The sequence below is a fragment of the Nannizzia gypsea genome, genomic scaffold (genome assembly GCF_000150975.2).
Source record: "Nannizzia gypsea CBS 118893 supercont1.3 genomic scaffold, whole genome shotgun sequence".
In the NCBI taxonomy this organism is placed as follows: Eukaryota; Fungi; Ascomycota; class Eurotiomycetes; order Onygenales; family Arthrodermataceae; genus Nannizzia; species Nannizzia gypsea.
The window spans coordinates 408,206-433,143 of NW_003345199.1; the positions used below are offsets into that span (position 1 = coordinate 408,206).

Sequence of the window (24,938 nt, forward strand, 5' to 3'; positions counted from 1 at the left end):
GGTATACTTTTCGTTCAATATATACATTTTATAAGCCCGCCCGCATTTCTGGTAGTTGCAAATGTAAATTGCCTAACACGATGCCTCCCAATGCTAGAACGCTGCAGCAAGTGAAATAAAAGAGAAAGACTTTTAGTTATGATCCCACCTTCCGAATTGAATATAATCGTCGTAGAGGGTTTTAAACACGGCACGGTTGGAAGAATCCATCCCTGCGTTCATCGCCCGCATCGTGCTTTGCGACATGACGTCAAGAATCACATACATCCCCGGCATCAATGCTGCTTTCATTTCGGGCGAAACATGCCCCTTCAGCTGGCAGGATGTATACTCCATGATGAGATACTGTAGATACTGACCTGCCAGACTTTTCACTTTCTTTGTATTATCATTCAGCCCCTGCTTCGAATAGGCCACACCTCCAGTTCGTTGAACTGAAGAAACGGTTGGGTCACAAAGGGCGCTTAGAAGGCGGGAAAACTGTATCCCATGATCAGGTTCCATGATGAAGCTTTCTCCGACCCAGGCCGGAAGGGCCAATCCTGCGACGGATGAGTTCGACGTCTTTTGGCCACGCGTGAATAAGCATCTTAAAAGGGTCTGCATGATCGGAAGAACTAGATGGAATCTGCCACTAAGTTTCTGCCGATATAAGGTAAATAAGGTGCCAAGTAGTTTGCAGAGCCTGGCATGGATGGTACCCGCAAATTTTGAATTAATTAGCGGGCCGGAAGGGGAGACAATGAGGGTGATATTCGCCAACAGGTTGTCTATGTTCCATTGACTGACGGACCTTGACTGCGTTCGTAAAATGATGTCGAGGGTTTCCGCTGCTAAGCAGAAAGACTCGATAGAATCATAATGAGCAAATGCTACCGAAATCTGTGTGAAAATTGTTGAAAGCCCGTTCGAAGCAGCAGAGTCCCTATCTTGGACAGGGCTCAAGCTAAGAACGGCCATGCCTAGTAATAAAAGTTGATAGACACTTTGCCCCCCAGAGAGACCTGTTTCGCATATATTTTGAATCATTCTCACCACAGTATCTTCCCCCATCTCTGATATTTGGGCTTTTATCTTGTGGACGAGGGATCTTTGATCTCTTCCATGTAACTGTTTGAGTGGGAATAGAGTCATGCAATCTTGTAACCGTGATTCAATATCGGAACTCGGTCCCTTAGACGCCACACTCAATAATTTAGCTTGCTTCCTCAGAGACATTGGTGAGTCATATTTAGACATATATTCCTCCAGTTTGCGTATTTTCTTCCGTGAATCTTTGTTCTCACGTTGGAGATCTTGGAAGCTGCCCAGCATGCACAAAGTTCCAGTTAAACTGGCAGTGTTAGTACTCTCGGACGACTTCTTCATAGACTTTGTCAAGGAATGCAGGTCCGAAATAAGACCATCGAAAACTTTCTGCCTCAGAGTACAGATGGTCTGAAACTTTTCCTCGCCGAGCCTATGTTCACGTTTGTGTAAATGAGAAAGGGAAAGTATAAAGAGAGGGTACTCCATGGTTTGATAACTCCGGGTTGGTGGGCATTGTGTTATCCTCGAATAAACAATATTCAAAAACTTTGTGACTGAATCTTGAGGTGCCGCTTCGAACCGTGCGGTGACAGCCTCATAGAATTTTCTGAATGTGTCAAAAAGTAAGTCGGTATCACAGCCGTTGTCCACGTTAATTGATCGTGAAATGTCCCAAAGTTTATCCAGATCGTCAGATATTTGGCCTGACGACTTTGTTACTTCGACTAGCCTGGTCATAAGCAATAGAACATCCAGCTTCATCCCTGACTTAACTCCTCCATTCAGAAAGAAGGATTGCAAAGTATCAACGATTAAGGTGCGTTGCGACCGGGATACTAGACGGGTAGAGGTATACAGAAGACTGCTCACCAGTACCTTAGATGGGCTCCTTTCATTCGCAAGTCCATCACAAATCACCTTAACCAGGTCATCTACAATGGCAGCCGATTCCATAACGGGTTGGGACGAGAGAAAATCTTTCCAAATCTGGGAGAGTTGAATATTTGCGGTAGAAGTGGAATGATTCTCGAGTGATAAGAGTATGTTGGTAAATAGGAGTCGACGAGTGTTGGAAGTCAGGCTATCCATGATTTGGCTGTTACCAAGCAAAGCGGCAATGCAGGCAGTAGCAAAAGTCGCCGCGGTTGAGAGGGTTTCCATTCGGCCATCCCAAGTGGCCAAGTCACTCCTTAAGGAAGGCTCGAAACTCGACAGTGTATTGTTGGCTATTTTGTTAATGTAGTCGTTGAAATCGTTCCCCGTTGCCTTACCCCCAAGGCTAAGAATAAAATTGAAACACCAAAATGTCTCTAAACAATCCTGGGCCGAAACAGCTTTAGAATTTCGGGCAAAGAGTTCTATATTGTGTAAAGCCGTAGGAACCAAAGAGCCCTTCACATCAAAATTGATCGATTCTGAGCAAGATGGGTATCGAGAAACAGAATTTTGCAAGCATCGCCATATTCTCCATTTCCAGCAAACCCCTGGAGGCCCAGTGGAGGAAAGATCTGATAGCTTTTCCAGTATTTGCTCGTAATGGCCAAGTGAGATCTTATCGAGCCCACTTTGTATGGGGGACATCAAGATGGAGTCAAGGATGACAAGCGAAGAATATGCGCCAGGTACATTCTCAGCTGATGCCTTCATCAGCTGAATCTTTTCCAAAAGATCCTCCACGTGTGCATCAAGTTGAGTGTCTGAAGCTGCCAAACACTGCCCGCAAGTTCTAACCACATCGTCGTTCTCCCAGATTGAAAAGAGGACTTGATTGTGCTTAGACCACCGCACTGACTCTGAGTTGAAGATCTGGTCAGCCCATAGCTTGATGAAAGCAGATCCGTCTCGCGCATTGAAAAATCCTCGAACAATTGGAATAATAATCTCGCACTTTATTAAATCGAATAGATCACCTGAAGCAACATGTTTTTGTAGAGGTAAAGCTGTTATTCCAACAAGTAGTAAGTTTAGTAAGGTGGCAGATTGTGCAACGCCAGAATTCAATAGGAACACGTCCACATCGAGCTGTAGTATTCGGGCTATTAATTCCCATTCAATTCCACCATGGGTGCCTGAGAGACCAGAAAATTGGCTGGTAATATGAACGAGAGTACCCAAAGAGAGCTTCAGCTTTCTATGGATAGCTACATCCAGGAACTCTTGTAGCAGATTCACATCCACTAACGTCCGCTCTTCCTCCAATGGATAACCAGCCTGCGACATCAGGCAAATAAGAAACGACTCTAACCATGGTGTCTCATGCAGCTGCCGTCGAAAGTTATTTCTTGGCATAGAGCGGATAGAAATGTCAAAAAGTGTCGGGAGAATGGTCGCTTCAGTACCAGACAGAACAGGGCCTATCTTGGTTTTGAACTCATGGCTAAGGGATTGAGCATTCTTTGAGTTGCTTTCATTGTTGGTAGCAGTTGCAGCTGAAGAGAAGAAAGATTCGCGGAGATTGAGAACAACGTGAAGGGCTACCAGCCGTTCGAGACCATTGACAAGTTCTAGGTCATCAGGGTATTGGCGTGCTTTTCTAATCAATCCTAGAACGCCAACTAAAGCATGGAAAACAAACATTTCCTGTAAGCAATGTTAGTCCCTAAAATATCACGTATTAAAAGCAAGGAATATAGCCATACATTACTGGAGGCGGTCGAACTATTCTCATGATCTGATCTAAGAGCCCATATTTCTAGTATCGATATGAGGGATTTGTGAAGTCGTTGTGGGAAAGGTGCTGCAGCAGCAGTAGTATTCGCACAGTTAACAACGGTTTGTGCTTGGCTGCATGCCCTCCCAACGATAATAGAACTTGTCTCAGCATTCCCACGCAAGACGAGCTTGACCTGAGCTTTTAGTAGGTCTTTAGATTGAGGAAGTTGGTCCGCAAGCGCTATTAAAGCGTTAACTGATTCGATGATTGCAAGGAACGTATCGCAAAGCGAGCTCTCTTCCTTCCGGCTTGTTTCCGTAGCAGGGCCATCTGTCCGCTTACGTTTCCGATTCTGCGTAGAAGAGTCAAATTCTGGCTTCCGTTTCAGCTGTGACCCAATCTTGGAGTCGTATTCCACTTCCGCAGGTTGGGTTGCTGGACCGTCCGAGACATCCAATGTTACCAATGAATCTCGCAACAGGCCTAGAAAATCGCTCTCGTTCAGTGTAAACGCTAGGCTCCTGATAGGTATGCGCCCAAAGAGAAGACGTAACAGTATCCAAGATCGGGCATTATTCCGGTATTCATTCGGTTCATCTGCCGGGCCTTTCAGCTTTTTCAACAGCCATCGCAAAACCCATTCTTCCTTAGGTGCTGAGAGCGCGGGTGTAATTAAGGGCGGTTCGCTATCGTCGGCATAGAAACTCAACCCGCAACTTTCTAGGTCAACTCCAGCAATCCTAGCTGCCTCTTCTAGCTGCTCAATTGAAGACCCTGAGGTCCCTTTTTCCAGCGCAAGCAATGCTTGATACGCGGGGAGCTAGTAAGCTGATATTAGCCTATCTCACTCTATAAAAAAAGAAAAAATACTTGGACAATAACGGCAGCCTACCTCTGGCTCTGAACCCATCTTGATTGTCCGTTTAATCGCCTCTAAAAAGGCGACTTCATTCTATCGCTCTTCTTCCCAAAAAATGACCTCTTCCTGATATCAAAAGTTACTTTTAGCCGGAACATTTTTTTATATTGACCCGGAAATAAGATCATCCGGAACCGATCCTCGCCATTTCCCGAAATCGACCAAGGCCAATCGAACTGCGTGAACAAACACAACGAACGACTCTCTTCCAGACACAAAACACCGTAAGTAGAATTTCATCTAGTCATCAATTGGTTTTATTTGCTTACGGAGGCTCTCTAGGTTTTGTCAAGATGGCTGATTCCGCCGAATCTTCCCAGTCCGTGCCTGTGCCTCGCGCCAGCAAACCTGTCAGCGAGACTCTACTTAACGAAAAGGTACGCTCTTCGGGCCCTGAGCAAGTCAACATGTCCGGTGTGAAAGAACAGGAAAATAAGCTGTATGATTGGGGTATCGGGGGAAGGTTTTGGCTGACTGATCGATTGAACTGGATTGTTTAGTGGGACCGCGCAATTTCGTCCCTACTTATTCGATCCTCCGTTGGTCTCGGATTTGGAGTTATATTTTCGATTCTGCTCTTCAAGCGACGAGCATGGCCTGCGTGGATAGGATTGGGCTTCGGCGCCGGCCGAGCATGGGAAGAGGCTGATGGTAAGGCATCCCTGGAGTACTTTTCGGTCCTTCCGCTTGGATATGGATATGTTTGGTGGCCTGTTGGAGATTGATTGAAGAGATGTTACTAACTTGTGTTTCATATAGCTTCTTTCCGACGAGGTGATCAGCCATGGTCTCAGAATCTCCGATTCCCAAAGTCGTCGTAGATGACCATGCGGGAGCTACTGTACGGTAAAAGTGACGGGGCCAGAAAATATAATCACCAAAAAAACAAAAGAAGAATATACCTCATATGCATCTACCTTTCTACACATCCGGTCTCACTTGACCTTGTCTGCTTATCTCTGCCTTAACATATACACAGTGGTGTGCGGCTCCGTATACCTAGTTCAGTTGGCCCTATTATAACACCTAGGGCCTGTACAATACAGCATTCCCCCATTTTTACTAGTGCTTTCTTCAAGAGAATATAGTCATTGATTTAACTCAACTAACAGTATTACTATCTATGTGCTTTTTCTCTTGTTTAATATGTATTTGTATATTTAGCACAATGCGACTTGAAATGGTCGCCGAAGAGGGGAGAAATAAAAGATACAGCAATCGCTCTATCTGCTGGGGGGGTATAAAGCACCATTTTGTGAAAGTAAATACAGGAATCAAAAGGCAATAGATTGCCCATATCGTGTCCGATCGTTTTTAAGCAGGAGGAGACTCCATCGATGCATGACCTGGATAATGTGCATGATATCCACTGGAAACCGAAACTTGTGGGTTTAGATGCGCCTGCGCGTCTGTCTGCATCTGTATTTGTGAGAGAGGTGGTGTTTGGGTCTGCATTGAGAAAAAGGTGACACTCTGCGGAGTGTTCCTAGCTGAATCGCTCACTTGCGGGATGTCTGGTGGTGGGGAGGATTCGGTGGAAATGCCATTGTGGCCATGATGAGTTAAACAGCCAATGCAGGCACAATTCATGCCGCATTGGCAGGTACCGGTGAGATTCGTGCACGGATCAAGCATACTGATGGGGTATTCTACGGTGTAGTAGGCGGTAGGACTCATTGTCAACTCACCGTCACCAGCGTTTTGAGATATTAAAGGATTGTTGCTATCACCGTACCCCAAGAGCTGTGGCTGGAATGGTGCAGAGTGAACGTAACCTTGTGAAAAATGGTTCTGTCCAACAGTAGCTAACTGGGGCTCTGGAGGAAGGCGTGCACTGTATGGCGGTGAGTGGACCTCGTCATTCCCCTCGGGTCCCTGGTCACCGTATCCAGATGCCATCATATAACCCATCTCTTGGATATAATGTCTAGTGGTATCATTGTAAGGGTGGGACGCGCAGCCTAAGCACTGACATCCATCTCCGCAACCACAGTTATGGCCTTTGCATCCACCCTGAGAAGCAGTCGAACCATAACTGGCGTGAAGGCCAGGCGGTAAACCATCAGGCGGCCCGAATTGGTCAAATGAATTGAAATGGTGGTATTTAGTTGACTGAAGGTTAAATGACGTTGGGGGTACGGAGTGAGAGCTAGGAGGATAGTGTATAAATTCGTTTTCCAGAGAGCTGAGTAGGAAAGGTGCAGGAGAAGGGGCGGGTTCTGATATGGCAGGAGTCGAAAGCGATTTGTGGAGTAGATTGTTTTGGATCGGATGAGACTGTAAAGGGGTATCGCTTGACGAAGGTGGTAGCTTATAACCAGGAGTTTTCTGTATATTTTCCATAACATTTACAGAAAAGGAGGCATTTGATGGCCGTTTCGAACCACAGCATCCACTATTCTGTGGTGTATTTTTTATTGCGGTTGAGGTGGCCGGACTGTCTGTCTTTTGGCAGAGGGCCGAGTTCGGCTTGCTACTTGCTGCCGCGGTTGAATCATCCACACTAGGTCCTGCTGGCGTAGATGCCTCATTCTTGACTTGAGCCGGAGAGGTTAGCATACCCAACCCCCTAGATACGCTATCAGCCGAGGCCTGGATGCTGTTCTGGCGTCTCGAACGTTTTTGAATGCGGTTTGCATTCGCCGACGGGGTTGCGGGAGCCATTGGGGATGGTGGTACAGCCGTTGTTGGTGCCCCTAATGATGTTGGACTGCTAGGTATCTTTGGTTGCTGCTGTTGCTGCGCTTCACCGGGAGCCATGGGTACTTTATACAGTGGCCGACAGAGACAGGTAGATCCTAACAAGAGATATTAGTACTACAGTAAGGAGGACCATCAACCGATGTAGTATTGATACTACTAACATGCTCGCTCACCTTTTGGTATTCTAACCATGAATGCATAGAGTTTCTGGCAGCTGCAGGTACCCTTCGGATGAGGGCATTTCTGGAGCGGACGGCCTGCCTTGGGCACTTTCATCATGAGTCTGTCGAAATGCTGGCATTTGGACGAACGATGCCCTCGGATGCATGGCTCGCTGTAGTGCAATTGTGTGTCAGCCGTTGTGTTATATAGCATACGTTATGAAACCATTGGAACGGCTGGTTTATATAGATGTACAGGAGGAAAAGAGGGATCTAACCATGACCACTTGGCTCCCTCCTCGTCCAGAGGCATGATCGCTTTCGTATTCTTGGGGCTTCCGCCAGCTGGCTGGGGGTGCTGGCAGGCCTTCTTATTTAACAGGCGAACGGATTCCTCGAGCGGCGCCACAGATCGTCAGGACGGACAGAGGAGTAGTACGAGGCCCTCTCTCTTGTTTCTCCTTTGCTCTTCCCTTTCGCTCTTTCTGGCTGGCAAGCTGTCTGATTTAAGAGAGATCTGGACGGATCGCTCTCGCCTTCGCTTGCTTGCTTCCTTGCGCCCTAACCACTGGTCGACTTGTACTCCGTAGAATGCCTGCGAGAGGCGCGCGCGCACAGGGCCCGGGGGGAGGAGAAATGTGACGGCGGGCAGGGATGGCGGCAGCGATAACTAGCGAATGATAACGCGGCCGCAAACGAGCGCAGCAGGATCTCTCTCCAACCAGATCAACCCTTGACATAAAAGAAATATCGTATACTCATACAGCCCATACGGAGTATGCAGAGCTAACTTAGCTAACCGATCCCATTCCCTTCTTCTAATAATATCAAGAAGACGAAGAAGAAGAAAAGAAAGAAAAAAAGTCGACGTCAAGAAGAAGTTGAGGAGCAGCGACGCTAAGCCCGAAGAGGAAGGCTACAGTTAGAAAATTGGCCACAAGTTCTTGTTTTGATAGAAGACGAAGACGAGAGACGGCGAGAGACGACGAAGAAGAAGAAGAAGAAGAAGACGAAGACGAAGAAGCATCTATGGCAGTGAAGTCGGACCCGGCGATGGCGACGGCGACGGTAGGGAAGGACTCGAAGTCGTGGCTCCCTGCGATCCCCCAGCCCGTCAAGCGTGTGTTCGACCAGTTCCCGCTGGTGACCTATCCCCCCAACTCGGCGCCAGCGAGCTCCAGCACCAGCGTCAGCGGCAGTAGCAGCACCAATGCGGGCGCGAATCAGCGGCCGGGCGAACACCGGCTGTATATCTTCACCAGCACAGAAGCAGCCAGCAAAGGGCGGCCTTCGGTGAACCCGCAGTGTCTCAAGTGGCAGGTCAGCAATACGTTCTTCAGGCTCTCGCAGCCAGCTGCTTTTGATAGGCTGCCGGACGTGCATTTGCTGACAAGGTAGAACAGACGTACCTCAGGTTCCGCGGGATACCATTCCGTACGATTCCTTCCAATAACCATGCTTCCCCCGACGGAGCCCTGCCTTTCCTTCTCCCCGCTCCTGGGTCAGGAGGCACATCAGAGCCGGGCTGCGTCGCCTCCAGCAAGCTGCAGAAGTGGGTAAACGAGAATGCAGAGTGCTCCTCTGAAGATGAGGAGGTTAGCCATTTCCTCAACTCGGCTGGGAGGGCCTACAGTTCACTGCTGGACCACAGGATACGTGATGCTTGGGTATGGACAGCCCCCCCAGAAAGATGGAACGCAGAAACAGGATAACTTAGCTGACTCGGGAAAACATCATAGCTCTATACCGTCTACCTAGATGGCTCCAATTTTGAGTCCATCGCAAGAAACGTATATGTGAACTCTTCCACAACGAACCCTATAGTGCGCACAGCTCTCGCATATCAGCTTCAGGACGCAGCAAGGAGCCAGCTGCAGCTGAAAAACTCTTACATCGACGCAGACGATATACTCGCCGAAGCAGAGAAGGCCTTCCACACGCTCTCTTACATACTAGCCGACCACAAATACTTCTTCACGGACTCCACACCCTGCTTGTTTGACGCCAGTTTTTTTTCATATACCCATCTCATACTCGACGAGACGCTCGGCTGGAAGTACAACCCGCTGGCAGCAGTCATCAAAAGATACGACAACCTTGTACAACACCGTCAACGACTCTTGGATACATATTTTTAGAGCAAGACATGCATGATACATTCACGGAAGAAAACGGCGTTGGGTTGTAGGATATATATCTTGTTTTGTTTTATCATTAGAGCCGATTCCTTAATCTTTTCGTCTCATGTATATTATAGCCAGCCATCATCATCACCACCGTTTACTGTCCTTCTCTGTCTAGTCACTTTCTCTGGAAACACCCGCCAAACCACACCCGGACACCAATATACTTCGACGATCGCGGCCCCAGGACAGGAGCAAGTTTCTCATCCACCATCACCTCCTTCATCTCACCCACCAATTCCAGGCCAAACGTTGCAGCCTCCGCAACAACCTCTTCTGCACTGTAAGCATAGCTCGTTCCACTAACCTTCACTCCAGTCTGCGGATCGACAAATCCAGCCTGAGTGACGCCGCCCAGTTCAGAATGCATGTTCGTAATCAGCAAAGCACCACCAGGCTTTAACATGCTTGTCACGGCTTTGAAGAAGTCCTGCATCGGCACATGCTCCAGCACCAGCGTCGAGATGACTCCATCTGCTTCCAGCGCACTTGCAGGTGGTCCGGTAGGCCCGAGAAGGTCATACATCTCTAGCGTAACATTGCTGGCATCTGCGGTACGTTTGTGCGCCAGCGCAAGCATCTTCTCAGACGGATCCACGCCAACGACATTTGCCTTTGGTGCATGTTGAGCAAGGGGTAGTGTGTTTCTTCCAGTCCCGCAACCAAGATCGACGTATTTTGTCTTCTCGCCTAGAGACTTGTTCAGAGATAGAAATTCTGGCAGCAGTGTCTTCATCTCCAGTGTGTCCAGTGCTTGGAGGAAATTCCCATCCGTATCGTATATCTATGAATAGTCAGTGGCTATGATCTAAGGTCAACAGGGTTTCTATACATACCTCTGCCCATTGGTTGTACGCATCAACAGTGTTGATGTATTTGACCTCCCTTTTGGGTGCTGTAGTAGCGTTTTGTGCCATCTTTGGTAGATTGTATTTTCTGAGCTCTCGCACTTTAGAGTCGTTCCCTCTTGTCGGTTTAAATGGTCTCTACAACAGCGAAGTTGCTCGTCTTTTATGCACAGCAAATTGATGAAGATAGTTATCCATGTTGCAAGAAATACGAGGAGCCTTGACTCATGGAAATTATTGCCTTCTTTGGGACTCCGCCCTATACATCGGGTTTTTCGGCCAAGTCTTTGCTGATGGCAACCGAAATTCTCATCGCCGGCTCATTGGCCAATGCACATTCATAACACACAGTAAAACTGTTGAGGACAATTATATTGGAGAAAAAGACGGAAAGAAAGAAAAAGGATCAATTCGCCATGACGCCGCGCGGAGAATAAGACAAGAAACGCAAAAAAGAAACACAAAATTCTCAAATACCCAAGTTTTAAGAATCAAAAGCAAAACCAAGCAAAGCAAAAAATTATATACAAAGCGATCAAAAGACAGCACTGCCGAATGGAGCCGTCTCCTTGAGATCCTCAACTAGGTCCTCGACGTTACTCAGATATCTGCCCAGGAGACTCTGCTTCTCTTCGGTTGTCTTGGTATCTGCATTTGCTGCGGAGCGCCTACGCCCAGACACATCGACACTGCGCGACGTTGGCCCTCCTAGTTTGCTTGGACTGCGCTGTAGACCTGCGGCTGTGTTTGGCGCACTGGCATTCAGAGATGGTAGTTGCGGTGTTTCGGGCATGAGGTAGAAGTATAAGAATTCAACGAGTTTCAGTTTCACTTCTCGAGACGTGGACCGCAGCTTGAATAGGGATGTTATCGTGAGCAAGCCGTCAAGCTCCTCGAATGTGCGGGTGTTGCTAGGAGTGTCCAGCAGAGCCGTGACTAGTGTCAGCAGGGTGGCAGACTGAATGGCAGGACAATTCGCCGGCTCCAGGAGGTCAAGCAGGATATTCATATATATCTCTCGAGCGAACAGAGCACGAGAAGGTGGATGAAGAAGCAAGATTCCTTGGATAAGGTCGAGCGCAGACACGATGAGAAGATCGTTCGTGCCATTGCTTCCGCGGCCGAGCAAGTGTTCGAGACATGATATTAGGCGTAGAGCAACTGAAAGGAAAAAGTTTTCACTGGTTAGCTACGTCATAATACTGATAAAGGAAAGATGCAGGATCGACATACCGTTCCATTGAAAGCCATCCTGAAGCTTGTAGAACTCTCGGAAGGCTGGATCGTCGCTCAGTTCACTTGTTGACTTTGGCGGCGACGGCGCTGAGCCCAGAGGTATCATCGACCGTCTCTTTTCGGCGGCCGTCAGCTTTGATCTTGACAGGCATATCTGCGCCAGTAGACCCTCGACCTGTCGAAGGCCCTTGCGGATCTTGCCCTGGTCATACGAGGAGAGATAGTCGAATGAGTGAGCAAGGAGAGCTTCCATGGTGAGCGTGTAGAAAGGAGCGGCGCTTGCTTGAGGTTTCTTCTCGACCGTTGTCTGTCGCTTCCTCTCTGGCTCTTCTTTCCAGAGTACGCCTGAAACGCCGTGATATCCCAAATGCAACAAAAGATGTCGCGTTAGTCTCGATCTTATCTTTAAAATCGGCGATGAAAGCAAAAAACGATAGCTCGTTGCCGAAAGCGGCTAAGCGTCAACAAGCCGCCGTTGCCGAGGAAACAAGCACGTGATTTAAGCGCCGATTTCTCAGATGGGGCGCGCTAAAACAAAAAGGGGAAAAGAAACCTCAGGGGTCAGATCCATATATATAGGTATATAACTGGGTTGTTATATATTAAATATATTGAGGATCGAAGCACCATATAGTGCCATTTTCAGCATTAGGAATTGCTGACTTGGATGAATTATGGTAGAAATATCCCCTACTTTGTGCTGCCACAAGATGCCTAAGATATTACTCGGTAATGACCAAGGAGCGAGTTATGCTTAACCACTAGGACTTGAATCAAACCGATAGATACACACAATATGCAGAAAATTTGATGTAGGGAGAAAAAGTAAATAGCCATTTTCCTACCAAAAAATTCTGATATAACTATCATTTGACTTGCTTAGCTTCACCAGATAGTAAACTGGACTCTGTCTGCAGACACCACATAGAGGTGCAAGTCTTGCCTAGGTAAAACAGAACGCCCAAACGCACGCGGAACGCACAAACGCAAACTAAACGCCCAAACGCAAGCCCCCCATGTAAGAATACATACATTCACGCCTCTTCCATCATAGTGTCTTCCGCAGGAGCCTCAGACTCCTTCCAATTCCCCTCAAGGTCAATAAGCAATGGCTCATCGTCCTGCTGGGTATTTCCCCCTTCCGTTTCAGAGAGAGAAGCTGGCTGAGCAGCAGAATTGGCAGAAGCAGGGTCACCGGCAGGCTCAGACGAACGTCCCTGGCGGAGTTTCGCCATCATAGCCTCCTCTAGGATCGAAATCCTCTCCTCTTTCCAGAGGAGTTGCTTTCTGTCGGCAGCTGCCGCCTCTCAGAGGCGGATCAGCTCCACTCCTTGCTCACCCAGGGGGAGGTCACGAAGCATCTGCCTCGCGGCCTCCCGCTTCTTCTCCTCCTCTTTCTCCTTCACTGGCTCCCGCTTGCCACCCGCCCCCTCGCACCCACGCCGGCTGTCCACGAACACCGGCCTCCCACGGTGGGCGTGAGCCCCTTCCCCGATTTGCGAACTGCATACAGGTTGATGATCAGCTATGTTAATCATACCGTGATGATATATAGGAGGAAACTTACTCTTGTCATGACTTCAGACTTCCACTAGGATAGTAAACTGAATGCATATCAGGTTAGTAATTTTTGTAGTTCGTTTGAAGACACATGAAAGGGTACATACGCGGTATGTGATTCGAATGTGGACGAAGAGAGAAAAAGAGAGAAAGAAGAGAAAGAGAAAGAGGGAGGAAGGAGAGATAAAAGAGGAGTCGTGGAACGACGCGCTAGCACTAGTGCTAGAGCACATTACCCTTTTAGGAATACCTGTCCTATCAAAACATCAGTTTGTCCTGTTTACACTTAGTAGAAGAGAGCGCCGGATTTCCCATAAATCCAAGGACAAGTGGTTTAAGCGAGCACACAAAAAATAACTTGAGTCTTTGTGATAAATATAGTAATCCTTAAATAGCCTAAATTTGGGGTATTATGCCACATTTCTGCTTTTGCTTCGTTATCCAGTAATACACTCATGGAGATATTGAGGAGAACTCCATCAAGGTTATATCTGTTCCTAGTAAGAGATATCAGCAGCTGAAGGAGCACAACGTACTAATAAAGGGTATCACAATGGCAAACATCATCAAAATGATATGTTTATATGGTATAACTCGAAATCCTCGTTTAATTCTATAACTTCAGTCACCGCGTTGCTATAGGAATCAAATCGACTTTCTCCAGGAAGCTTTTCCTAGCAAAGCAGTCATATAGTTATAGGATGAATCTCAGACATCTGCCGTTGGTCCAGTAATTACCTAAGCTAAAAGGGAAAATGCGAAGTGACCTCCTTCCTGGCCTACCATGAGACGACGTTGGGCGTTGCAGGCGTCGCTGCAGGCTGAGTCACCTGACCGAACGCAAAATCATTATTCCTGAGAATCAAGCGCCCGGCTGGCTGGCTCCACAGGCGATGCAGGGTTGGCGCCACAGCCGTGGAAGCTTAGCATGACGTCAAGAAGAGAAGAACTCCAGAAGAGACCAAGCATGAGGACTGCAATCCAACTACCCATTGCAAGGCTATGTATGAATATATATACCTATCCTTGGCATCCTAACAGCCTGGTATGTTCTTTGATTTAACTAGTTATAAGTGCCAGTCATCGAAAATGAGTTAAACTAGTTAGCTAATGGGAGACATCTCCAGCAGTCAACAGTTCTTGCCAACGTCACACAAACCGAGTATATAACACGGCTCCATACGAGGAATGAAGCCCAATAATGGCTGCTATTTACAGTTTTGTTCAGCTCTTATATTATGAGGTTTTTAAGTCCGCTGAAGAGGCCGAACGAAGAGACCACATATCAAGTACTATAAAAAAAGCGATTTACAATTCTGAATTTATTACCGATGAACTTCGGTTTTTCAAGCGAGAAGTTGAAAATCGCTACCCCCACCGCAAAGATATAATTGCGGTGGTTGATTGCGTTAGGCGGTGCTTACAAGATGAACATGGCGGCATTGATCCACATTGCTTTTTCGATAAATTCAGAGACACAATATATTTCGCCTTCGTGGTGGATATGGCTCCCCCTTCTCAGGGAGGAAAGGCATATCGTGAGGCTGCGAGAAGATGGACAACTCCAGCTTTTGTTCCCTCTCCTCGGGACGCAAAGACTTTCTGTGAGGTGGTGAGAAGATGGTCGGATCGAGCTCAAATTGTGAAAGAATTTGCCTTCCTTAACTTACACGATCAGGAAGGTATAAGCGTAGTTCAAACGGGCCCTAAACGCCAGATACTATTAACATTTGATACCCAGCTCCACGCTGAGAATACCGCCAGGGGAATGGAAAGGTGGATGCAGACAGATAGAAGCCCACCCGTGGTCTAAGTACATATTCTCTAGGAAATCAAGCACTTGGTTCGCACACTTGGTGATACCCTATTTTTCATTTCGTACTTTTACCAGGCATCATCCATACCAATTTCTGATTCTATTCTTTCTGCAAGGCGTATGATACATCCAAGATAAAGGTCCTGGCTTCTTTGTCCAGCTATGGATATTCAGCTATATATCACAGATATATATATCTCAATAATATTCTTTTTGCAGTCAAATATCCTCATTTACTGTATACCTGTCTAATATTGCCTTCTTCATCCGAGTGCCTTCCATTTCATGTGAGTGGAGTGTTACCGAAAATGGAAGTAGCAACGCGACGCGACTTCCCACAAATTTTTCTCCTGTCCTCCTCCGCTTTTTCCTCTTCTTCCCTCCTCCTCTTCTTCCTCCTATTCATGGCTGGACCAAGTACTACAGCTATTACAACGACAGCAGCAGCATCTATCATTCTCCTCCCATCACATATCCCCTCGAGAGTTGCATTAAGTAACTGACTATTTGAACTACTAGCAAAGTTCAACATCTACGGGCACCGAAGATGGCTCCAGGAACAACCAGGTATGCCTGATTTCCCGTGTCTATTGCATACCATGCCACATTTACATAGCTTCCTTCACTCCTAGTCGTGACAAAAAGCCCATGGACCAATGGCTAGCCTCTGAGCAGGTTGAAGCCTACATGAACATGCTTAATAAAAAGGGAGAGTATAAAAAAACACCTCTAGAATGTAAGAAGGACTGCAAAAAGCAGTTTACTAAGTTGTACTATGAGATAGGCCCTCCAGATGCTCCCAAAATTTATCCTATGGCCTTACCAGGATGCTCGCCAACGTCGTGGGAGAGCTTCAATGCCAAAGCCAGAGAATGTTACCTCTGGATTAAACGATGGGCTGTGGGAGAAAACCCCGTCAATGGCCTAATTCTTCTAATTGCCCTCGTTGGCCGGATTATTCACGCAGGGTTCAAAAAGGCCAATACTGACCTACGCAAAAGTGGAAGTTGATTTTTCTGGCCCTGCATACTAGGAGACCTCATTGCGTGTGTTGCCTTACTCGTCCAGCAACGCATATCGACCGATCCAAGAAACGCGCATTATTGGACCAGCCTTATCATAGCGCTCGGCGCTATTGTATCCCCAATACTGGATGCTGTTGCATCATTTTACCTCGGGAGACTTGAAAGTCTCAAAGATAGTATGCATGTTCGGTCGCAGGCAAACTAATCTGTGATATCTCTGTCGCAGTTGTGCTTCACACATCTCTGTGGATAGCCACCAAAACTTTTGTCACTTCTGGGACTTATTCGCTTACCGAGAAGGATCTAGAACAATGGGATCAACTCTCAACTGATTTCAAGTATTGGGCAATAGACTCTCTCGAAAATCACATTTGTGAATCGCTCGCCAAAGAGTTATCTTCGGGTGACAGTGGAAATACCCCTGCTAGAGTTCGCGATCTCGCGTATACCTCAAGTTCGGCAGCAGGTGCCCAAGGTTCTACTATCAATCGTCAGACATTTTCTTCTCCTCCCTCCCCTGATGATATCAAAAGACCCACCTCTGCATACCCTCGGGTATACTAACGCAGAGGAGAACTCAAAAGCAAGAGAAAAGGCAGAGTTCAGATATGCTTACTGCATATTCAACTGAAAGCAACTAAGATACAGTTGTATCATTTCGCTGACTCTCGAGTCGGTTCTACATACAATGACACAACGGGTTGATTCAAATTTACCGGGGCTTCGGACTCGGCGTCATTGTACACGCATAACATCAACCCTTAGGTTTTTTTTTTTTTTTTTTTTTTTTTTTTCCTGTAAAAAAAAGTTGGTCGGTGGTTGACACCTGGTAACGTGCTGAACATAACTCTGCTATCTGCTCTGAGTGATGGGATAACGTGTGGGTTCGAATCCCACGGCCAACATTTACCTTAATGTTGCTATGATGCTCCTAGTTCAAAGGAGATATTTAAGGATACTAATGGGCGACAGCTAGTTATGTGCAACACCTTGGGATAAAGAAAGGGGTAGCAACAATAATGAGGTAAGAGGTTTTCCTTACCCTTATTGTCTGCGGGTGGCTGGCCGGACTGACTTCCTTTAACTCTAAGGACAGTTAGTAAGACCCTTAAGTTAGGTATCTTGGGGCGTATGTATTACTCAGTAGTGAGTACAACTTCTACCTCAGTGTGTACTTGATTTGTTTGAGCTTTACATTACTGGTGTAAGTTCACTCCCTTGCCGTACTTAAAAAGAAAGACTATCTAACGAGGACCAAGTCTATGCACCGTTACTATTACTCAAACTCCCTTTCCCCTTAACTAGTGTCCAAAATCATATATTACGGGGCAGTAAATGAGTCTCTTGTCCCGTCATCATGCGCGATATAAATGGGCAATTATCGGTATCAGCAACGCGCCAATTGGTCTGCTCAACTGCTCGCTACCTAACTTATGCCAGGCCAGTCCCCGCGATTTCCACGCGGTAGTTATGCTACCCCGTTTCCCCACGCTGAGTTACCCCTGATTGTTTTTGCAGTGGGCTGACCGGGGAATCAGGCACGACATGTTGAGAGAAAAGAGCAAGACGAGCTTCCTGTCGCTAGTTATACCGCGTGCGATACTTCCTTCAGGGTGTATATTCAGGATGCGGTATTTTGGCGCCTATTAGCTGGGGAAGAGCGAACCACCAGCTGCGATATCAAACGAGAGCCATATGGCCTATTTCGCCTATTGAGAACGGCAGGGTGTATGGTATATGGCCAGTCAGGTATGTCATGGTATTACCACGGTAAAATTGTTAATGACATGCAAGCCCTGCGGTGTAACAAAGACTTCGGTGACGCCGTCCGCGGTAATAATGTATTGTTATGTAACAATACCAACCATGGAAACCGCCATACCGTCCCACCAACCTTCGCCTTTTTGTCGCAAACGACTTCACGAGTTCAACCACATCCAGCTCCAGCTTTACGGCCTCAATCATCTCAAGCCGGCATCATGCATTCCCTCCCTCGCTTCACTTGTCCACACGAACCATGCCAGAGCTGATCCTTGACCCTGCACCTCTCTCAGCCTGCAGGGAAGCTCGAGCGACGAGAGCATGACCGTCCCGCGAAGGATTGGCCGCCAGACCCAGCCTGGACTAGAGGGACGAGAAAAGACCAAGACGACACCAACCAGCCACTAGAGAAACTAAAGCAACTTTCCGTCCTTTTAAGCCCAAGCCGGCGCATCAAAGGTAGCAGCCAAGCTTGCATCTTGTACCTGTACCTCTTGGCGCCGCCAAACGTCGCTGTGAAGGCGATGTACCGGTACTTAAGGCACTTCCGCTTTGGGCGAATGCTTAAGCCCTCACGATGCACCGTCAAAAACTATGGGATGACAGGCGACACGAACATGTATTTATATAGGGCCGGGGGCCATCCTGCACCTCCAGTTCAGCTTGCCTGTGCAACTCTGCTTCGCCTTTAAACCTGGGGGTCAGTAGCAGACGCTTACACAGTTATCTTCCATCCCACCCGTCCGAAAAACTGTCTCGGGAGGTGACTGAATAGCTGTCCAGCATGGCTGACGCAGACAAAATAGGAGGGTGAGTGGCTGGCTATTGCTAACAACTACTTGATGCCTCCCTGTCGATCCTAAAGACCTCGGTTGTGCGGTAGTGCTAACCTGATTGTCTAGCACTGAGAGACGCGGCTCTCTCTTCAACACGGCCAAAGACAGCAAACAATTCACTGAAAATGTCACTGGAGAGTGAGTGGGCCTGTTATCCTCCCTCTTCTCGCCGGCAAGTTATCTAATAACGGTTATAGAATCAAAAATCCTCTCGCGGAGGTGCCTAAGGACCAGCTGCTGGATGATGTGCGCAGCTTTGCCCACCAGCACGGCCTGCAGGACATCATTCCCCTGCTCGAAAAGGGCGCTTTAGTCGCTCAAAACCCAAGGGACTTTGAGTCTTTGTCTGAGCTGGACGAGGATGACCGTATTTGTCTGCGCGAGGAGGTCACGCATCGCTGGAAACTCCCTTGGGGACTGTACTATACGATCTTCCTCAACTCCATCGCCGCCGCCATCCAGGGATGGGATCAGACTGGTCAGTGTTTTTCTTACTGGTTTATTTACCTTCACATTTAGCTACATATGCGCTAACACAATCAATAGGATCTAACGGAGCAAATCTGTCGTTTCCGATCGAGTTTGGTATTCCTGACAACCCAGCCTACTGCCCTACTGATGCGATCTGTGAGAAGAATGCATGGATCGTCGGTTTCGTCAACTCTATCCCCTACATCACCATTGCTCTTTTGTATGTTCACCTAACTCTATGGACTTCTGCATAGCCTGCAGACTGCTAACACGTTCTACATCTAGTGCGGGTTGGCTCTCTGACCCCATCAATGACCTGATCGGTCGTCGAGGAACAATCTTCATAGCAGCCATCTTCTCCTTGCTTGCGCCCATCGGATCCGCTGTCACTCAGAACTGGGGCCAGCTTGTCATCTGCCGTATCCTACTTGGAATAGGTATGGGTCTCAAGGAGGTTACCGTGCCCGTCTTCTCTGCTGAAAATACCCCTGCCAACGTCCGAGGAGGCCTGGTCATGTCCTGGCAGGTTTGGACTGCGTGCGGCATCTTCCTCGGTACTGTTGCTAATCTGGCCGTTGTTAACACTGGAAGAATCGCCTGGAGACTGCAGCTGGGCTCTGCATTCATCCCAGCCATCCCATTGGTGATTGGTATCTACTTTTGCGCTGAGTCGCCGCGTTGGCTGTTGAAGAAGGGCAAGGTTGCCAAGGCATACCGTTCGTTGCTGAGGCTGAGAAACACTCCTCTACAGGCTGCTCGGGATGTGTACTTTATCCATGCCCAGCTTCAGCATGAGCGCGCCTTGCTGGTGGAGACTGGCCTGATCAAGACAGATAACTTCTTTACTCGATTCATTGAGCTTTTCACCATTCCTCGCGTGCGTCGTGCTACTCAAGCTTCTGGAGTGGTCATGATTGCCCAACAGATGTGCGGAAGTAAGTTCCAACCTGGTTTCAATCAGTGCTTTGGTTGAATTATACTAATGTAGTGCACAACAGTCAACATTATCGCCTTTTACTCGTCCACTATCTTCGAGCGGGCAGGCGCCAACAACATCACCGCTCTCCTGGCTTCCTTCGGCTTCGGCCTCGTTAACTTCGTTTTTGCCTGGCCGGCCGTCTGGACTATCGATACCTTTGGACGTCGCGGTCTTCTTCTTTTCACTTTCCCCAACATGTTCTGGACCTTGCTTGCAGCAGGGATGTCCTTCTATATCCCCGAAAGCAGCCCTGCGCACCTCGGTCTCATCGCGACATTCATATATCTCTTCGGCGCCTTCTACTCGCCTGGTGAAGGACCAGTTCCCTTCACGTATTCGGCTGAAGTCTTCCCCCTCTCCCACAGAGAAGTCGGCATGGCCTGGGCCGTTGCGACGAACAACTTCTGGGCCGCCGTGCTAGCACTCACCTTCCGTCGCCTGGACCTTGCCCTGACGACGCCAGGAGCCTTCGGATTCTACGCAGGACTGAACTTGATTGCCCTGGTCATGATATTCCTGTTCCTGTACGAGACCAAGCAGCGCACCCTCGAGGAGCTGGACTATGTCTTTGGCGTGCCTACCCGGACCCATGCGAAATACCAGCTCACAAAGGTCTTGCCGTGGTGGATCAAGCGGTATATCTTCCAGCGCAAGCATGCCGTGTGCCCAGAACTGTACCACCTTGACAGCATTCGCGAGCAGGCAGTTGAACATGACGGTGTTAAGCAGGTATAAGCGGGCCACCGATAAGGCCAGGGGGTGGTTAGAAGTGGTTCAGGGGTGAGGCATGGTAGCTGATACGGTATGAAGCGACTTGAATGAATTGAATGGATTGATTGATTGGATCTGGTTTTCACTGTAGTTATGGATTGATATCACAGCGAATAATGAACAAAGGCACGACTTGATTATTTATCTCAATGACTTCTATCAGCCTGCAGGATGCATCTTCTTCGTACACTATGCCCGATCTATACAGCGCCAGAGCTCTCCACAGACCAGCTGGCGCAGGGACAGGGACAGGGACAGGGAGGCACCGAAATCTCCACCAGTCAACTCGCTCTTCAGCCAACGCTATAAACACATTCACAGCTTCCGGACTGCTCGCTCTCTAGTTCTGACTCCATGGGCCGACTCGCGGTGTCTACTTAACTACGTGTCCGGCCGAAGTTCGCAGCGTGGAAAAAGCAAGTAGCCAAACATCATAGGCTGAGCCGGCGTTTTGGTCAACTTTGTCTGCTTAACCAGCTGAACTCGCTGCCCGGTCGAATCCAACATATATAAAGCAGACCAGACCCCTTCGACATCCTCCCTGAAGGCTGCTCTTCATCGATCACATCTCTATCTATCGACTGTTGACCAGTTCTACAGAGTATCAACCTAACCCAGCGCAATGGCTTCCAACTTCCCTCCTCCCCCAACCTCCGCCATCGGTAACTGCCCATGACTCAACCCAGCTCCAGGTACTTTCTACATGTATACCAGAGACATTTCACTGACCGGCCGACTCTAGACTGGACAAACATCGGCTTCAAAGTGCGAGACGTAAACGGCCATGTTGAATCCCACTTCTCCCACTCCGGTGATGCTCAATGGTCGGCTCCCCGCTTCGTCCAGTCGCCGTTCCTACAGATCCACGGCATGGCACCAGCCCTCAACTACGGCCAACAAGCCTACGAAGGCATGAAAGCATTCCGACACCCTCCCTCTGCATCCCATCCAAACGGCCGCGTCGTCATTTTCAGACCAGATCGGAACGCAGTACGTCTACATCACTCGGCGGAGTTCGTCTCCATACCCCCCGTTCCCAAGCAGCATTTCGTCGACTGCGTTGTTCGTGCCGTGAGTGCGAATGCAGAGTTTGTTCCACCCCATGAGACTCGTGCGGCGATGTATATCCGTCCCTTGCTGCTGGGTAGCTCGGCGCAGTTGGGTCTTACCCCGCCAGACGAGTATACGTTTGTTGTCTTCGTGATGCCTACGGGCGTGTACCACGGTGTCCATGCCGTTGAAGCCCTGGTTCTCGAGGACTTTGATCGATCTGCCCCCGAGGGAACGGGTAGTGCGAAGCTAGGAGGAAATTATGCGCCTGTGTTGCGCCATTCGGACAAGGCTAGGGGTCAAGGGTACGGCATCACGCTTCATCTTGATAGCAGAACTAGGTCTGAGATTGATGAGTTTTCGACTTCGGCTTTTATCGGCGTGAAGAAGCATGATGGCCAGGTTACGCTTGTGTTTCCTGATAGTAAGAATGTGATTGATAGTGTCACTGCTGCTTCGGTGAAGGAGATCGGTGAACACATGTTGGGGTTCAAGGTTGAGAAGAGAACTGTCAAGTATGATGAACTTGACTCCTTTGATGAAGTCATGGCTGCTGGCACGGCTGCGGCACTGGTGCCGATTCGAAGCATCACTATGAAGTCCAGGAATGATAAGTTTGAGTATAATGCCGGTGCTGCTGGGGAGGGAGGGGAAGTGTTTAATAAGTTGATTAAGACGCTTCAGGGGATTCAGCTGGGTGAGATCGAGGATAAGTTTGGATGGTTGGTTGATGCTGAAAAACTGGAAGAAGGATGGACGGAGAAGTAAAAAGCTACGTATTTCTTATGTGACATGTCTCTGTTAACAGGTAGAAAAAAATTGAGTCTACATTGGAGAGGACAAAAAAGACGGTAATTCAATAGAGTAAGAGCTGTTTAGTCCCTATGCAGGACACAGCTGAAGTCAATATCATAATGTAGGTAAGCTAGGTGGCTAGGTAGATAGAGGTATAAGATATTGTATATACAGTTGTAGATGGCAGACAATCAAGTAAATAGTAGAGTCAGTGTCAGTGTCAGTGTTAAAGTGTATGCAATGCAACATGATTCATGTACGCGAAGAATCCTACTCCTCGTCACTCCGGAACCGGAACCGATCAAGCCAACCAAACCAGCCAGTCCGCCAACCCAAGAGCAGCAAAATAATGGAAAGTTGCAAGCAAGCAAGACAGGCCGGTCTATCAGGTATATCTTGGGCGAAGGCCAGAGGGTAGAAACGAAGATAACGCCGCACATGTCATGCATTGCAGAGAAGAAAGAGAAAAGAGAGACGATATTTTTTCCCATGTTCCTTTTCACTTCGGTAGATAAAGGCCTGGTTTTTGATTCCAGAAAAAAAAGGCGTTTAAATACCCCATAAGCTCCTAACGTTCTCCTTACCGGAACAAGCGCGCTTCGAACCCGCCCTGTTGCTACCCACACCAGCAACCTTGTTGACCAAGAACGAGTCAGCAACCTGACTGTCATTCAAGACAGCCAGAGAAGTGCGTTCATCCTCGAGGTCCCGCGCATCAAGGGCCATGAGATGGCGCACTTTCTGCTGCAGGTTGGTCCCTTCGGAGGTAGATGGGGCGCGTGTGCGTTTTCGACAGCGTCGACTTGTCTTGCATAGAGACGGATCCATTGGCAGGGAGAGGCCGGTTGCTAGTTCGTACAGACCTTGGATGGCAGCGGCATCGGGATCGGAAGGAGTATTGATGGAGAAATTTGAGAGATCTGGAACAGTGCTGGAGACACTGAAAGCGCTGGTAGTGCGGGTGGGTGGGGAAGGGTAGTTGCTGGTGTAGCTTGGTTCATGCTCGTCGATCGGCGTAGCGATCACAAGAAGTTTCCTGTTTTCTTTCAAACAATTGGTTGGTTGTGATGTGGGAGTGTTACGACGAGATGGTCTGGTTGCGCAGTTCATGGATGTCACAGAAGAGATTGATGAAGAGCGAGAAGAGCGCGAAGACTGTGAAGAAAAGGATAAGGAAGGTACGTCGGACGCCATGGACTCGGGCGATGAAGTGAACGAAGAGGAGCGAGCCAAAGAAGAACGGCGCCCCTGGAACGATCCTGACGAGGAACAGTCAAAGGAAGGTTGTTGGTGTTGTTGCTGTTTGCTAATATACAAGGGTTGCGTGGGACGTTGGTCCAAGGTGGTCCGCTGTACAAAGGCCGTCTGCGCTTGGGAGAGAGCCGTGCAGATGGACGGGCGACACGCGCTGATGCTCGCGGCAGGAGTAGGCGCGGTCATACCGACCTGGGGAGTAAGCTGAGGAGTAGGGAGCAGTCCCAGTCTTGGTAGCGGTGGAAGAGTAACGCCAGCCAAGTCAGCTGCTGACGGTCTTCGGGGCATCTCAGCAAATGGGAGACCTGACGAAGGGCTGTCGCAGCTAGCGGGGCTGCTTGGTGCGGTGGAAGTAGAAGATGGCGGGGAGGAAGCGGAGGAGGAGGAAGAGGAATCGGCGGGAGAGCCAACGCTCGACACTGACCAGGGGCCCTCTGCCCTCGAGTCGAGCGTGTCGAGCTGCGGCGTGAGGATAGGGATGACTGTTCGCCAGCACATCCCATCAGCACTGGGGATGCCGCTGGCATTTGGGGTATATTTTAGGACGATATCATTCCAGCGCTGGAAGACGGCGTCTGATATGTGCAGGCGCCAGTCGACAGCCTGGAGGAACATGAGCTCGTTCTGGTTGATCTCGGCGGTGTTGAGGCCGGAGATCTTGCTCCAGGCACGGGCCGAGTAGTTTCTGTCTTGCAGGTACTTGGAGGCAAGGATGAGAGCAGACAGGAACATACGCCGGCCACACTGCATGGCGCGGGAGTGTGACTGCTGCAGTTTTGGCTGTTCCATGGTGAAGTCGATGGTGGGTACATGCGGGCTTGATAAGGATCAGGTAATAGAGGGCAACCTGTAGAGTCGAGTAGTTAGTTCGGTACCTGCTGAGAGTTT

The 24,938-nt window shown here is 48.6% G+C and overlaps 12 protein-coding genes across 12 annotated transcripts; 6 read left to right on the forward strand and 6 right to left on the reverse strand.

Moving 5' to 3' along the window:
- Positions 1 to 132: 132 nt before the first annotated feature.
- On the reverse strand, positions 133 to 4,592 carry MGYG_03582 (hypothetical protein; the record flags this gene model as incomplete). Its single annotated transcript, XM_003173359.1, has 3 exons — positions 133 to 3,609; positions 3,669 to 4,502; positions 4,575 to 4,592. The coding sequence occupies 3 exons, from the start codon at positions 4,590 to 4,592 to the stop codon at positions 133 to 135; spliced, it is 4,329 nt and encodes a 1,442-aa protein (XP_003173407.1).
- A 302-nt stretch (positions 4,593 to 4,894) lies between these two features.
- On the forward strand, positions 4,895 to 5,422 carry MGYG_03583 (DUF543 domain-containing protein; the record flags this gene model as incomplete). Its single annotated transcript, XM_003173360.1, has 3 exons — positions 4,895 to 4,978; positions 5,102 to 5,252; positions 5,361 to 5,422. The coding sequence occupies 3 exons, from the start codon at positions 4,895 to 4,897 to the stop codon at positions 5,420 to 5,422; spliced, it is 297 nt and encodes a 98-aa protein (XP_003173408.1).
- A 493-nt stretch (positions 5,423 to 5,915) lies between these two features.
- MGYG_03584 (hypothetical protein) lies at positions 5,916 to 7,778 on the reverse strand (the record flags this gene model as incomplete). The annotated part of the gene is made up of 3 exons (XM_003173361.1): positions 5,916 to 7,399; positions 7,478 to 7,638; positions 7,744 to 7,778. 3 exons carry the CDS (start codon positions 7,776 to 7,778, stop codon positions 5,916 to 5,918), a joined length of 1,680 nt encoding a protein of 559 aa, XP_003173409.1.
- A 716-nt stretch (positions 7,779 to 8,494) lies between these two features.
- Positions 8,495 to 9,603, forward strand: MGYG_03585 (hypothetical protein; the record flags this gene model as incomplete). The annotated part of the gene is made up of 3 exons (XM_003173362.1): positions 8,495 to 8,785; positions 8,869 to 9,132; positions 9,205 to 9,603. The coding sequence occupies 3 exons, from the start codon at positions 8,495 to 8,497 to the stop codon at positions 9,601 to 9,603; spliced, it is 954 nt and encodes a 317-aa protein (XP_003173410.1).
- A 163-nt stretch (positions 9,604 to 9,766) lies between these two features.
- Positions 9,767 to 10,565, reverse strand: MGYG_03586 (hypothetical protein; the record flags this gene model as incomplete). The annotated part of the gene is made up of 2 exons (XM_003173363.1): positions 9,767 to 10,432; positions 10,485 to 10,565. The coding sequence occupies 2 exons, from the start codon at positions 10,563 to 10,565 to the stop codon at positions 9,767 to 9,769; spliced, it is 747 nt and encodes a 248-aa protein (XP_003173411.1).
- A 466-nt stretch (positions 10,566 to 11,031) lies between these two features.
- Positions 11,032 to 11,985, reverse strand: MGYG_03587 (cell division control protein 14; the record flags this gene model as incomplete). Its single annotated transcript, XM_003173364.1, has 2 exons — positions 11,032 to 11,657; positions 11,730 to 11,985. The coding sequence occupies 2 exons, from the start codon at positions 11,983 to 11,985 to the stop codon at positions 11,032 to 11,034; spliced, it is 882 nt and encodes a 293-aa protein (XP_003173412.1).
- Positions 11,986 to 12,766: 781 nt separating this feature from the next.
- On the reverse strand, positions 12,767 to 13,270 carry MGYG_03588 (hypothetical protein; the record flags this gene model as incomplete). The annotated part of the gene is made up of 2 exons (XM_003173365.1): positions 12,767 to 13,038; positions 13,072 to 13,270. The coding sequence occupies 2 exons, from the start codon at positions 13,268 to 13,270 to the stop codon at positions 12,767 to 12,769; spliced, it is 471 nt and encodes a 156-aa protein (XP_003173413.1).
- A 1,223-nt stretch (positions 13,271 to 14,493) lies between these two features.
- MGYG_03589 (hypothetical protein) lies at positions 14,494 to 15,105 on the forward strand (the record flags this gene model as incomplete). The annotated part of the gene is made up of 1 exon (XM_003173366.1): positions 14,494 to 15,105. The coding sequence occupies one exon, from the start codon at positions 14,494 to 14,496 to the stop codon at positions 15,103 to 15,105; it is 612 nt and encodes a 203-aa protein (XP_003173414.1).
- A 550-nt stretch (positions 15,106 to 15,655) lies between these two features.
- MGYG_03590 (hypothetical protein) lies at positions 15,656 to 16,697 on the forward strand (the record flags this gene model as incomplete). The annotated part of the gene is made up of 4 exons (XM_003173367.1): positions 15,656 to 15,675; positions 15,741 to 16,008; positions 16,177 to 16,309; positions 16,360 to 16,697. 4 exons carry the CDS (start codon positions 15,656 to 15,658, stop codon positions 16,695 to 16,697), a joined length of 759 nt encoding a protein of 252 aa, XP_003173415.1.
- A 1,981-nt stretch (positions 16,698 to 18,678) lies between these two features.
- On the forward strand, positions 18,679 to 20,915 carry MGYG_03591 (hexose transporter HXT11; the record flags this gene model as incomplete). Its single annotated transcript, XM_003173368.1, has 6 exons — positions 18,679 to 18,704; positions 18,797 to 18,868; positions 18,928 to 19,208; positions 19,277 to 19,421; positions 19,487 to 20,136; positions 20,200 to 20,915. The coding sequence occupies 6 exons, from the start codon at positions 18,679 to 18,681 to the stop codon at positions 20,913 to 20,915; spliced, it is 1,890 nt and encodes a 629-aa protein (XP_003173416.1).
- A 658-nt stretch (positions 20,916 to 21,573) lies between these two features.
- On the forward strand, positions 21,574 to 22,769 carry MGYG_03592 (hypothetical protein; the record flags this gene model as incomplete). The annotated part of the gene is made up of 2 exons (XM_003173369.1): positions 21,574 to 21,613; positions 21,694 to 22,769. 2 exons carry the CDS (start codon positions 21,574 to 21,576, stop codon positions 22,767 to 22,769), a joined length of 1,116 nt encoding a protein of 371 aa, XP_003173417.1.
- A 576-nt stretch (positions 22,770 to 23,345) lies between these two features.
- Positions 23,346 to 24,839, reverse strand: MGYG_03593 (hypothetical protein; the record flags this gene model as incomplete). The annotated part of the gene is made up of 1 exon (XM_003173370.1): positions 23,346 to 24,839. The coding sequence occupies one exon, from the start codon at positions 24,837 to 24,839 to the stop codon at positions 23,346 to 23,348; it is 1,494 nt and encodes a 497-aa protein (XP_003173418.1).
- Positions 24,840 to 24,938: the final 99 nt, after the last annotated feature.